The 15,070-nt window shown below is 38.7% G+C and overlaps 1 protein-coding gene across 3 annotated transcripts in view; it reads left to right on the top strand.

Annotated features, from left to right (window-relative positions):
• Positions 1–15,070, top strand: part of vwa8 (von Willebrand factor A domain containing 8) — a 117,503-nt gene that overhangs the window by 41,927 nt on the left and 60,506 nt on the right. For all 3 annotated transcript variants that reach the window (XM_088602402.1, XM_088602394.1, XM_088602412.1), the window contains 6 exons: positions 1,389–1,460; positions 3,944–4,020; positions 9,744–9,819; positions 11,863–11,998; positions 12,252–12,371; positions 12,783–12,988. In XM_088602402.1, the coding sequence (XP_088458528.1) occupies positions 1,389–1,460; positions 3,944–4,020; positions 9,744–9,819; positions 11,863–11,998; positions 12,252–12,371; positions 12,783–12,988 (687 nt within the window). The remainder of the gene's footprint in view (positions 1–1,388; positions 1,461–3,943; positions 4,021–9,743; positions 9,820–11,862; positions 11,999–12,251; positions 12,372–12,782; positions 12,989–15,070) is intronic.

Here is a 15,070-nt window from a genome sequence, read left to right as displayed (position 1 = left end):
TATAAATGCACCTGCTCTGTGATAGTCTCAAGGTTCTGTTGAAAGCGCAGAGAGCATCATGAAGACCAAGGAACACACCAGGCAGGTCCGTAATACTGTTGTGGAGAAGTTTAAAGCCGGATTTGGATACAAAAAGATTTCCCAAGCTTCAAACATCCCAAGGAGCACTGTGCAAGCGATCATCTTGAAATGGAAGGAGTATCAGACCACTGCAAATCTACCAAGACCTGGCCGTCCCTCTAAACTTTCAGCTCAGACAAGGAGAAGACTGATCAGAGATGCAGCCAAGAGGCCCATGATCACTCTGGATGAACTGCAGAGAACTACAGCTGAGGTGGGAGAGTCTGTCCATAGGACAACAATCAGTCTTACACTGCACAAATCTGGCCTTTATGGAAGAGTGGCAAGAAGAAAGCCATTTCTCAAAGATATCCATAAAAAGTCTCGTCTAAAGTTTGCCACAAGCCACCTGGGAGACACCCCAAACATGTGGAAGAAGGTGCTCTGGTCAGATGAAACCAAAATCGAACTTTTTGGCCACAATGCAAAACGATATGTTTGGCGTAAAAGCAACACAGCTCATCACCCTCAACACACCATCCCCACTGTCAAACATGGTGGTGGCAGCATCATGGTTTGGGCCTGCTTTTCTTCAGCAGGGACAGGGAAGATGGTTAAAATTGAGGGGAAGATGGATGCAGCCAAATACAGGACCATTCTGGATGAAAACCTGTTGGAGTCTGCAAAAGACCTGAAACTGGGACGGAGATTTATCTTCCAACAAGACAATGATCCCAAACATACAGCAAAATCTACAAAGGAATGGTTCACAAATAAACGTATCCAGGTGTTTGAATGGCCAAGTCAAAGTCCAGACCTGAATCCAATCGAGAATCTGTGGAAAGAGCTGAAAACTGCTGTTCACAAACGCTCTCCATCCAACCTCACTGAGCTCGAGCTGTTTTGCAAGGAAGAATGGGCAAGAATTTCAGTCTCTCGATGTGCAAAACTGATAGAGACATACCCCAAGCGACTTGCAGCTGTAATCGCAGCAAAAGGTGGCTCTACAAAGTATTAACGCAAGGGGGCCGAATACTTTTGCACGCCCCACTTTTCATTTTTTTATTAGTTAAAAAAGTTTCAAAAATCCAATAGATTTCGTTCCACTTCACAATTGTGTCCCACTTGTTGGTGATTCTTCACATAAAATAAAAAATTTATATCTGTATGTTTGAAGCCTGAAATGTGGCAAAAGGTTGAAAAGTTCAAGGGGGCCGAATACTTTCGCAAGGCACTGTATATCAACCTTTGTAACTGATTTCAGGAAGAAAACAAGCCTTGATTAGAGAATTACTGAAATTCTGGCTGATTTGATTCTACCCCTACAGCACATGCTGGTGATGGAGGATATGCTGAAGGACTTCCTGTTGGGAGAGCACCTACTGCTAGTTGGAAACCAGGTGAGAATTTCAAGTCTGTTACATGTCGGCTCAACTTCCCACTTCCCTCAGCTCTCCTGAGGGGTTTTTCCCATTGGCCCTGCCTGTCACTAGAGCAGGAGTGCAAGGGATCATCCACACTCCCTTTGCAACATCAGACCCAGCTGGAGTTTCAGACAGTAGGATTAATTGTTGATGTGCATTGTGCAGTCCCCCCCACTGGGAGATTGCAGTCTGTTTTTGCAGGGGAGGATTTAAGAAAAGCAATGAAGATACGGCTAGATATTTAATTTCCTGGATCATGGCTTTTCATTCATACCATCTCACTGCACGTTCCCACCTCTTCACCTTAAAACGTCCGGTTCATTTATTTGGATGATGGCTATTCCTTGCATAAGCAGACCCCTTTGTAAAATCAGTGGTGCTTAGATTACTCACAGATTAACTACCAGCGTTGCTTACTGGCATATTACAGTGCTCTTTTAACAATTCACCTGAATTTTTATTATATAAAAATTTTATAAATTTTGTTTTATATACATATATTTGTTTGTGGTTGTGTTTGGAAGATTTGGCAGTACACAGTTACCACCATGCCTTTTGGAAAACTCATGGCCGACAAATGGCTATGTGGATTTCAAGCATGATTTATTTCAAATACTCAGAGAGGATAATTGCACTTTTTCTGATAAGCAATCAGATTAATAATAATAATAATAATAATGTTTCTTTATTAGCCCTATACAATTTCTTGCATTAGAAATTCGTCTTTTCGCATACCCCAGCTTTTCTCCATGGAGACACAGACACACAGACAGGGAGAGAAGCTTGGGGTCAGAGCGCAGGGTCTGCCATTGTATGGCACCCCTGGAGCAGTTGGGGTCAAGGGCTTTGCTCAGGGGCCCAACGGAGTAGGATTCCTCTGCCGGCCACGGGATTTGAACCGGTAACCTTCCAGTCACGGGCGCAGATCCTTAGCCACAGAGCCACCGCTCCGCCCGCCATTATATTGTCAGTTTCACAACAACACGGTAGTTATAATAATGCTATGCTGGTATCATTTAATTTATAATAATTTGTTTTACCTTAGTGTCTTTGTGAGTCAATATCTGATATTAGTTTCGGGGGTGAGGGAAAATGTTTTCAGCAGGCTCTTTTCCCTCCACATCTTTGGTTTATTGTATTTTTTTTTCTGAAGTACAGTATATAGTGGCGCCGCTGTCAAGACGGCGACAGTGGCCAGAGTAGAATCCAGTTCTTCCCCAGTCTCCTTTCGTAAGGCTGTTGAGCTAGTTTGCACCTCAGTCCTGACCTAGAAAGCCCAGGCTCCCTGACTTCGGGCACCTCGCACACAGCTGGGGCAGTGAGCCCGCTGGACGATGTGTCGTGTCCTGCGGGTGCACCTCTCTCGTGGTCTGAGTCAGACTGGACGCTGATCCTCCAGCGCCCCCTGGAATTCACCCCCTCCGTCATCAAGCCAGCCACATCCTGTCACTTCTAGACTAATTTCACACACATTGCCTGGGTCCTCGGACCCTCAGGGGGCTGGAAACGGGGGCTTTGGAACGGTGCAATTGCTGTCGGACCAGTTAGCTGGGCTCCAGAAAATGTTTCAGCTCAGTAGATTGATGAAACAAAAGAGCCCACTAAAAACACCTATTTGGAAATGAAAACAAACACGTGGAAGTAAAATCAGAAGGATACCTAATTATCTCTCAAGGTAGTTGCTTTATTTTAGGTAGACTTTCTGCCATTTCAGAACTCCTTTCTGAGAGAAAAGCTGTTAACTGGTTTCAGAAACAATCACAATTAATAGGCCATTCAAGCTTTAAGTTTAGCTATATATAAAATGTTTTCATAAAGCTTTCGTAACTGCATCAAATATTAAAATGGGAAAGTGCTCAACTTTCTTTTGTGGACCTACTTAATAATTCAGCATTATTCTTCTAACAGTGCTGCTCGTAAGTAGCGAGATGGTGTCTTTCAGAATTTTTTTTTGATTTCAAGTAAGCTTTGAGACCTAAAAAGGTCTGCAAACATGGAAGAGGATGAAAATAATAGAGGCTAAATGGGTCATCATCGTGACTGCTGATGATCCAAAGGCTCTGGCCCTTTAAAGGCTTTTGATCTTTGTTGACTTATAGAAGGCACATTATGTTCTTTGCTAGAAGAACGGCAATTTTGATACAGTCTGAAACGTTGTACATCATTGCCTCCTTCCCTCCTTCCTTTGTATTGAAGTTAAAGTTCAATTACGAATGAGAGAAGTTAAATTAAAATACTTTTGTCAGATGTATGAGAGCAGAGTGCACGTCACATTTTGTTTTGGCAAAATAGATAAGTAAGGAAACCAATTGCTAAACCCAGTAATAAAATACGATCAGACACCCCTCTCTAGTCAGAGTCTACATCTCCAGCTTATCTCTGGAGGTGTCTTCTAAACTAAAGCACTTTGATAGCGTGCCCCCTGAACCTAATTGATATTGATTATATTTTAATTGCAGGGTGTAGGGAAAAACAAGATTGTGGACAGATTTCTACAACTCATGAACAGGCCACGCGAGTACCTGCAGCTTCACAGGTAAGTCAACAAGTTATTTTACATAAGCGGTTATGTAAAAATTGTCGAGGCTTCTTTGTTTTGTGTATCTTTCTTCTTGCATTGTTTCAAGTTAGAAATACCATGCTAACAGCATTAGGTAACTTCTGACTGAACTACATGGATGTAGGTAAGTCCAGAAGAATGTGGTCATGTCTTAAAAACTACTGTATAAATGTCACTTTGGTAGGTCATTTAAACAGTTGCTTTCTGATAAGGAATGTCTTTTCATTTGGAATTTTCTGTTAGAATTTGTAATGTGTTTCTGACAAATTGGACCTTAATTTGTTTAAACATTTAAGCTTCTGTATTATGGTGCCAGTGTCATCTTCTGTCATATTTTACACACCACATTCTTTTGTTATTTTTTAAGCTGTACGCTAGTGAATGGAAAAAAAACATGAACTATCATGGAAACTGTGTGGCTCACTTACCAGACAGCACAGATTTATATGAGGCATTGCGAAAAAATGCTCTTATTTCAAAGCACCGCATGTATAAGACGGTTATAAATAGAACCCACGACGTGCAGCTGCACTGTATTTTTTTCTTATTCAAAGCCTTTCTCCTTTTTCCAAGGGTAAACTAAATTATTTTTCCTCGTGATAAATTAGGGCACCTGTCAAGGGGACCAATAGGCATCAAAGTTCTAAAAATAATTTTCTCTTCTCATTTGATATAAATTAATGGCTATGGATTCAGAATCAATTGGACTGCTAAATATAGAAGGAAAATAGAAAAACTGAAAAAAAAGAAACTTTTAAAGGCAGTTGCATATACACTATATTGTATGCTACCGTGAAGGATATAGCTGTGGGCATTATGGTTGCCCTTTACGGAATGTTTAATTGCGACCTCTTGTCCAATCCAGCTGGCTGTAGAAATAGGTGTCTTTCTTTGACGATATACTGTAACTCTCAGACCATTTTCAGAGAGTAATCAAACCTCATCAGGGCCAAATTTATTTCTTTTGAAGGCAGTGGATGGAAAACTCTGTGCAGTTGAAAAACAATGCCCAACTCAAAATTCAGTCATTTTCAGCGTGCTTCTAAGTTTGGAATAGTGCACAAGCCTTGTTGATTGGCCTTGTCTTAAAGGAATGCAATTAACAAGGTGTTCAAATGGAAAATAAATCCAGTTTACAAAGATAGGCTGCAATAAAGGTTATGTTTATAGGAACTTTCATTAGAATTGATCGATTTAATATTATACTTTACTATATTTTAGTTTTCTTCTATTTTGAAAATTAATATTTATTCTATGAGTTACTCATTAGCTTCTAAGCTCACATGTTTTCTGAGGTGCTGGGATACTGTTTGTATTTGGAAACCCCTGCTTTTCTCTTCTTTAGTAAATTAAATTGATCTTTCCCACTAACAGCTGCTTTGAAAAAGAAAATGAGCTCATCCATAGAACACAGAGCTGTACCTTTTTGGGCAATATAATTAATCCGTGATGAAAAGCTTAACTTTGTTCATGCATTTGTTAAAGTGTAACTTTCCTTCAAACACTCAGCTTACAGTACTTTCAAGCTGTACTTTAAAGCATAATCAGGACCTCAGTCCTGCAAACTGACCAAGAATTGGTTTATCAAAGGAAAGGTATTAAGATTTAGAAATCCAACAAAAAAAAAACATAGGTGTTCTGGGACTGCTGTTGAGAACAGGGATTAAAGTGCATGTTTTCTGTCTTTACACCCACAGAATATAAGAAGGAGTTTTAGATGGTGCTGTGATTAGAATAATAATTTTTCCATTAACTAATTGTATGCTGCTGCAATAACAAAAACGACACATTTGTCTGCTGAAGTTTTGTTCAGTGTTGTTAAGGGATCATCCTGTCACAGATGAGCCTTGAATGCATAGGGTAAATTTCTCTGTAACCTGAGCTAGCTGGACACTTTTCAAAAAGTATCTTTGGTGAGCTTTGACACAGTATGAAGGCCAAATGATTTTTCCATTGAGGTTTGTGAAAGCTAGCTGACATTATTGGATGAGCAATGAAACTGTGGAACCTGTAGACTAACCCACCTCTGGAATTGCGTTCCTGAAACTGGGGGTTTATTTTTCAGAAGAACTAAGAAGCATGAGCTTAATGACCTTTTGCATTTACATTGTAAAGTCTAGTTCACAAACAGTGAACAGTAAATGTTTGTCAAGCAAATGGTACTTACTGGTGTTACTTTTTCATTTTATTGAGCTTGCCATTTATGTCTAACTAGTAATGTATATTAAGTAGTAAAGGCATTTTTTTGAATGGAGGATAATTTGTTACATGTGCCACATCTTGCTGCTAAAGAATACAACAGACGGATATGTAAGAAAGTTGTCAAGGCAGTTTTAACAGTTTATACAGATGGGCGTTTACTTCAGCAGGGATACAACAGCAGTGGCCCACCTGGGATTTGGGCTGACAGCCTTTCGCATACAAATCCAGAGCCCAAACCGCTGTATCGCCTCTCAATACTTGCCTCTTCCTATTGTCCCAGATGGGAAATTTGCTTCGCAGGCAAAAAGAACACGTACACAATGCATAATACATTGTAACACAACAGAAATCCATTAACAAAAATGTTCATAAAATGTATAAGATTTAACATGTCAGGAGCTTTAAATTATCCATCCATCTGCTCTTTATCATACAGGGTATGAGGGAGCCAGAGCCTATCCCAGCAGGTAACAGGCTCAAGGCAGGATACACCCTGGACAGGACGCCAGTCCATTGCAGGGCACGTGCAGACACACATGCACACAGTCACCAGTGTTATTCTGAAGCCCGTTAACCTGTCAGTACGTTGTTGGACTGTGGGGAAAATCTGGAGCACTTGGAGGAAACCCTCACAAACCAGGGGGGAACAAACAAACTCCACATAGACAGCACCCCAGAAATCCAAACCAGGGCCCCAGCGCTGCATGGCAGCAATGCTCACCACTGCGCCACCAGGCCGCCCTCCCCACGGTCCAAAATGAATAGAAGAGCTGGGTTTTCTGTGAGTGAAACATGCATGATGAGAATAAAATATAGCAATCACTTGTGCAAATCAAGCAGATTAATACAGCAGCTATTGGAATAAAAGATAACTTAGTTCTGTTGCACTTAAATCTAGTAGTCTTGTGGCAGGATGGGCGTGCACACCTCAGGTGAGGGCTGTGTCACACTGTGGACAAGTCACTATTTATGTAAAAGAAAAGTAGTTCAAAAGGCCAATGCCAGAATCCTCACGTTTCATTTTTATATCTACTGTACAGTCATTTAGGCTAGGTTTTACAGAAATGGAGTAGAGTAGTTAGTACATACAGATTTATGTGCTCACTATCCCCCACCTTTATGCTTGGCTGTTTATTAAGTGACGGTTGGATATGAAGCTTTAGGTGCAGTGTAATTTTCTGAGGTTCAATTGTGACAGGACTGTGGTCTTGCTAAGTGGCTCTTAGCCACAGCTACAAGGGGCTGTCGATTGGAGTGTGCCTAATGATGGCACTAGCATTTGTGCTTCTCTTAAAGTGAGAATTCTTGGAGTTATTTTTGACTCAGTGCTATATTTTGAAATCCCACCAAGGTGCCGTTCTTTCATTTACATATACTGAGAAGCATTAAAAATGCATGACATGACTGTTGAGACCAGTGGCTTTTGCTGCGTTTTTAATGCCTCTCAATACAATGCTGCCCAGTTGGTCTTTTTTGGGCTTATGATGCTAAGAAAATAATGTATGCATGTATTTAATCACAAATAGACTATTGCACAATCTTTTCTGTTTCTTTTTGCTTTTTGTCACCTGTATTGTCTATATGGTTTTGTATTGTACTTTGCATTTGATAAAGTGTTTAATACATTATTATCATTATCATTATGTTAATTTCATCATCGCTAATGATAATGTAGATCTGGAACAGAATCACAGGCTAGAGTAATGTTTCATACCAATATCTATAAATGAATAGAACAAAATAGACTGATAGATCATATATTTCTCAATTGTTTAATTGGTTAAATCCAGAGTTCAATATTCTGCCATTTTTATAACTAGTTTAAGTGTCAATGTAAGATGCCCTTGATAAATATTATCCAGCTGACCCAGTATGAGGGCTAATCACCTCAGGGATCTTCCTATTTTTAATTCTTCTGAGAAGTGCTTCAAAGTTTGAAGATTACAGAGCCTCAGTGGGAAAGACTGTGTCCATTAAAATTAAATAGGCTTGATTTCTATCAAGAACAAAGGAACTGATTCAGGGAATGTGTGGAAGCCTGAGACAGGCATTGAGTGTATGAATTGAAAACATCCTGTTCCTTCACATTGCTCCTATTGATCTTATGTTTTAACTTTGATGGGTTTTTTTTTCTTCTTCTCATGTTTACCCTCTATAATATGTTTTTCATGACCAGCTTAACTTTTGGGTGTTTTATTTCCATGCATCTTTGGAGAACAAGCAACGAGCAACATGAAACAAGTAACAACATAACCATAAAGCAAATACAGCAGAAACATTTGAAGAATTATACTTGCCAATTCCTGTTTCAGTAGTGGACCAAGAGCTTGTGCATCAGCTGCAGAGTTGGAGCTTCTTCAGCTCAGTATGAATAAATTCACGCTAGTTAACCAGGCTTTTGCTGGAACTAGGTCACACCAAAGGGGAAAAAATAAAATTTTATTTTCCTTTTTTTATTAGTTAACACTGGCTACACTCAGATTTGGTTTACTTACAGTATGTCCAGTCTTTGGTGCTCGTTTCTATGGGTTTAACAGCCAGGGCTGCTGTTTTTTTTTTTCAGTTTCTCAATTCTGTGTGTGTTTGGGATATGTTTTAATGAAGAATGGTGTTTTCTTAAAATTCAAACACAGGTCTTGTTAGTAAGAAACAGAAATAAAGAATGGTTTAGGAACCTAAAAGGGATTGATTTCAAAACAAAAAGAAAAACAAAATGGCAACTTCAGATTTTGTATCAGCAGAAACCTGAAAAATGTGAACCTCAAAAAGTGTTTTTAATGTGATCTGTGGAAGGACCAGATAGCTTTGCATTTTAATTACTGTAATGATATAATAATATAAACAAGCAATGTAATAATATAATAAACAATTCACTTCCCTGCAGAAAGGACTGGTCAGAGAGTAAGGCCCAGGCAGCAGAGGAGGAACTCTGCTGTGTTTGGACACCTTTCAAAATACCTAAATCTCCAGACAGCTTCAGCATGGTGCCACATGCTCCTTTCTTCCCATTTCTGATATTTGGTTTTCTCTGAAAACCAAAATATACTCGTGTTCCATTCACAAAATGAAGGAAATAGCTAAATTTCTGAAGCAGAGCTCCCTATAATTCAGAATGCGGTGCTTATACAACGCCGCGTCTTGGAAAAGAAAACAGGATACAAAAAATAAATCAGTTGTGTTATTTAAATTGTTCTACTGCCATGTAGCTTCCACGATATAATTGGGAGGACTGGAGCAATCAGTGTAAAGTATGTCACTCAAAGTACAACAGCTGTGTCTGCAGCAGGGACCCACGACCAACCAATAATGACTCTTGAGACATACCCACTATGCTTTGCTTCACCAAACAGGTCATTCAATGTTATGACAATGTCTTTTTTTATTTGGAACCATGCATAATAATTGATGCCTTAGATTATTTTCAAGTGATCTATAAGTTAATATTGGGGAAAATAACAAATAATAAACCGTGATATTTTGTTTTTGTTGCCTCACAGGGATACTACTGTACAGAGTCTCACCTTGCAGCCCTCTGTTCAGGATGGCATAATCGTTTATGAAGACTCACCTCTGGTCAGTGCTAGTCTGTATGTATTATTCATTTAGTGAAAGAGACAGTTGTCAGCCCTGGCTATCTGTTAGTGCGGGCTTTAGTTCTGAAGTTTTAGAACAGCCACTTTAAAGATTCATTTTTTACAGGGGGTGTCTGTCCTGTTATTATTCAAGGTAATTGCTTTACTGAGGTAATGTGAGAACAATTGTTAGGATGCCCATTCATTTCAGCAGGCAGTTAAATGTGCTGTCACATTCAGAAATTGCATGGAACGTCCCATGTTTGTTATACAGATAATCAATAGGATGTGCTCCATTTCCTACAGCACTTATATACTGTGTGTATATAAGTAGAATTAATAAACTACTCAGCTCACAGGTAACCCCAAAATAGGAGGATCCACTAACAATATAAAGCAATATTCAAGATTTCCAAATATCTAGCAAATGACATCTAATGGATTGAGGTGCAAAAGCTTATTTATTGTTGTGTGGACAGTTTTGCTCATAGTTGCCAGTAATTAGAAAAAAGTAAGCCGGAGTTCAGAAGGGAAAATTATCCTCAGGGGGATATTGGTGTAATTTATGGATTTCTTCGGGTCTCTTTACTTAATCTTCGTAAGATCGGTGTCAAGGCAAATTAAAGTACAGAAAGAAAGTAGATGGCATGTCGAGTTTGATCCACATATCTGGGAGCAGATGGTCTTTCCCCCTGTGGAGAGAGCCCGAATGGATAGAGATGAGATGTCAAATCCGTGCCCATGGCAGTCAGAAACAAGACATTAAAAATTCATAAATGATCTGAATCTCCCTGAATAACTATACCATTCCTACTCATGCCGCTAAAATTCATAAATTGTGGTAAGGAAACTAAAATTTGGTGATTTTTGACTAATGACTGTGGTGTGTTTACCAAAGTTTATAATTGCCATTGCTGTTTGGAAACCAAGGTGCTTTTTTAAAGACCTTCTGCTGTAAAGAAAGTGAAAACTCTAAAGTCTGTATCAGCTCCCAGTGTGACTCATTAATTAGTATCCAGCTGAAGCTCCTTAGGTATTAATAGGGTTGGCTTTGAAGCCTGTAGGTTGTCAGTTCTAATATTAATGCTCTTAACAGCAAGGTGGGACATCTGCAAGAATAAATACGATCATTATTTTCAAATTCATGTCTTATATTTTTAAATTTAGATCTTCTGACTAACATCTCTTTAATATCCACAGGTATTTACCTTAATAAGGAATAAAAGACAATATAAAATGAAGTATTTCAGATTTTCTATTGTGAAAACTGTGCTTAAAGAATGTTTGTACATGAGGGGGTGATTACTTTTCTTTTATCACCAATGCAGCCAATTTCTAATAGTCATGGAGTGAAATTTGGTCAGATTTTATTTACAAAATCAGACATGGGGAGGAAGAAAAATCCTTTCAACATCAGCACAGACATTGTGAAGGTTACAGATATAACCTGTTGCTTAAAATCTCTCAACTCTGATTAGTTAAGACCCACTAACAATGAAACAAAATCAGTGCATGAAGTATTTTCTTGACTTTCAGATCAGTGGAGTCACTGATAATGCCCACCATAACACTTTTATTTTTCAAAGTGAGTTTTTTTACATGAAGGAGCTCACTTAAGCCTTTGATTTTTATAAAATGTTTAAGACTGTATTTCTGTGCAGTTAAATAAATGAATTGTCTGTATGGCTGTTTTAATACTTGTTGAAAAATGCATTAGCTTTCTCTCAAATTCAAATTTGCAGTGCATGTCTCCATTTTTGGAGGACAAAATATCAATTTAGGTAGTGTGCTCAGTGTAGAATACTAGAGTATGGTACTTACACCTGATTTTCACAACCAGAGAATCTCTCAGGTAGATTTAATATTGCAGGTTTAAATTAAGTATCTTTTACAATGTGAGCTGCAGATATGGTCTGTACTGCCCTTCCTGTAGTTGTGCCTTTTGAATCAAAGATAATAGGACCTGTGCAATATTTTATCAGCGTTTGGAAGATGCCCCCGTCATTGTGCAGTCTCTAACCATTTGTCTGGGGTGTTGTCTCAGGTGAAGGCAGTGAAGATGGGACACATCTTGGTTATAGATGAAGCTGACAAGGCCCCCACCAATGTTACCTGTATTTTAAAGACTCTGGTGGAGAGTGGAGAGATGATTCTGGCTGATGGAAGGAGAATTGTTTCAGGTAAGAAGCTGTGGTTGGTTCCTTAATATGAGGATTCGATACAGGAAAGCTGAAAATGTAAAAATGTCATCACCATGGAAACCGGCACAAATGACTTTCCAGGAATATCTGAAAGTCCCGGTCATGAATCGTGTTTGTCTTTGGCTAGCGTGTAAATCATAATTTTGGCATGTGCTCACTGGTGTCTTCACACGTTGTAGATTCTTGTATCTAAAACGAATTTATTAATACAAAAACTTGCTGGTTGTTTCAGATCACTCTGCAGCAGAAGGGAGGCCGAACATCATTGTGATGCACCCTGATTTCAGGATGCTGGTGCTGGCGAACAGGCCTGGCTTTCCTTTCTTGGGGAACGACTTCTTTGGGGCTCTAGGTAAAAGGCATCTCCTAGTGACTTCAAAGGCCGTGTACTGTTAAAGAACTTGTATTCATTTGGCACCAGGGGAAACTGAAAATCAAATTTTAATATGAATGATCAATATAATAACTAATATTAATTATGTTACAAGACTGTCGTGTTTTTTTTTAATTCTGCACTAAAAAGTAGCAAGAAGAAACACAATATTTCGGCTGTTGAGCCTTCTTCAAGCGTGAGTGAAGAGGTGAGGCCTAAACCTGAGGAAGGGTCAACAGCTGGAACGTTTCTGTTTCTTCTTTCTACTTTTCAAGGAGGAATTAACTTTTGCATTTTCCTTTGCAGTCCAAATTTTAAGTGGGCGGCTGCGTCAGTATGTTATTTTAGTTTTATACTTCTGTGACACGTGTCACCGATCTCTTACCCTAGGGGACATATTCAGCTGCCATGCAGTGGACAATCCCAAACCGCAGTCAGAGCTTGCCATGCTGAAGCAGTACGGGCCAGATGTCCCAAGTCCTGTCCTTCAGAAACTTGTTGCGGCATTTGGAGAGCTGAGGGCTATGGCTGACCAGGGAACTATCACTTACCCCTACTCCACCAGAGAAGTGGTGAATATCGTCAAACACCTGCAGGTATGAGACGGGCCTCATACTGTAACTTCTCAGCTTGATCCAGGCACAGAGTTTGCATCATCCTTTCTTCCTTTTCCTCCTCGGTCATTTTGTTGTTCGCTTGATTATGTGCTTCAGACCGTTGTTAAGTATGGTGTGAGGTTGCGTCCAGTGAACCTACACCTGCTTAGTATAATTTAGTTATGAAAGTTGAGGTTTGATTTAAACACAGGTATATAGTACCTAAAAATTAAGCATGCTTGCACTTAGGAGACCTAGGATTGTTCTTTGCAAGATATGATAAACATTTCAAATTAGTTATTTTGTTAACTTTCCCTTAATTCACTGTCTTGAATAAATTGAATTTTTATCTCTTCAGACCATTGTGTCTCGTGAAAGAATGTATTGAGCTTGTTCAGGTACAATTTGAAGTAGTTTATTTTGTGTTCTTTTTGGTAGTATGTCTCAATAAACTAACATGTTAAGTAATACCAGATATCTTTTTCCAAGTTCCATTTGCTTATAATTCTTACCTTTTTGTGTACCTCTGTAATAGGATTTTTGAAATTTGCATCAAACGATATTTATTTGTAATAGTAGATGGTCACTAAAACCATCTTGGCTTGGAAGTATGCTGGTTTAGGTAATCATAAAGTGGAATATTAAGGTTTGTATCAATACCTTATTATTTCTAGAGGTAATTCATACTGTATACTATAATTTCATAAATACTTTTGTCTTTGAGTCAGAACATTTTTTGCAATTCAGTTTTATTTTTAAAAAATCTGCATATGCTTCTATATATCAATTTATATAAGTGTACATACTGTAATGGTCTGTAATTTTGTTTAAAAATTTCATATAAGTGTATTATTTTGACTTGCATTGCCCTGTCATTTTTATTTTGCATCAGGCAAACAGAAGCGCAGATACTTTGAACTTAACACATATGACTCAGTATAGAGCTTTATATATACAGTAAAAGCAAGTCAGTTTCTCTTACCAGCTTCTTAAGCTAAATGTTCCTTAAAAAACACTCTTGGACAAGTGTGACATATGCAGTTCAAGATCCCATGAAGGTCTGTACAACAGCCTAGAAACAGTATTTCATCTTGGCCTGTTCTCAATGTCCTAATTTTACTTTTTTGAAGATTGCTTTACAGATTAGTAAGAGTAAGAGAACAAACCAGAAACTCTCACTTATCACTTCATGCGTTTGAGTTTCCTGTCAGATAATTTTGTATCAAAGTCATAAAAAGTAGGTTGCTGATGTATCCATATGGGAACTCATTAGAATTGCCCCTTTGCTTGAAATGATACTCGAGTCTCCTGATAAAACGACAGTTGTTTTGAATGTAATGGTGAACAAGGCTTCATAAGTTTTTTTCTTGTTCTGCCGATATGGATAGCGAGAAGAACAGACATTAGTTGTTGAACGTGTAGGTTACTCTGCAGTTAATAATGACAGGTAATTGTGTGTGATTAAGAGGAATGAGAGGGACTATGGAGGCACTTTTTGTGGTAGATTATATAACGTATCTTTAATACAATGTGGTATTTGTTTTTGCTTAAATTTAATAAGTTACCTAACACTCTTCACTATAATGAACACCTTGATGTCTCTCTGGACATACATGAAAGGCAGCTGGACGGCGACTGTTAAAATCAAGTAGAGTTATTGATTAGCCTTTAATGTCTTTGAGCCGTGTGTTTGAACATAAAACAGACATTGCAAGACGAGTCATAACCACAGGAACAAATCGATACACACGGAGCGTACATAAGCTAATGGAGAATGGCAGGCCCTAGACTAATTGGGTTTCAGAAGTCAATGATGGGACATTGATTTGTGTATTTTCTTTTTTCTAGAGCAGTGGAAATCATTCTTAACATAATGGTGCACTGGCAGTTTTTATTAAGAGGCGCTTGAGTTAACTGACAAGAAAGCAGAGAAGGAAACAGAAGCTGTTGTATGTGGGCAAAGGCACAGAGATTGCAGTTTTGCTCAGACGTTTGTTGGAATTTACAAGTCCCAGGTGAACTCTTGAGAATGATGCAGACCATGGTTTATAGGGTAGAAAGTGCAACAATTGAAAATTATTT

This window comes from Lepisosteus platostomus, chromosome 2, assembly GCF_059453375.1.
Source record: "Lepisosteus platostomus isolate fLepPlt1 chromosome 2, fLepPlt1.hap1, whole genome shotgun sequence".
Classification (NCBI taxonomy): domain Eukaryota; kingdom Metazoa; phylum Chordata; class Actinopteri; order Semionotiformes; family Lepisosteidae; genus Lepisosteus; species Lepisosteus platostomus.
Note: the sequence above shows the minus strand (reverse complement) of the source record. Positions and strands in the feature narration are given on the sequence as shown.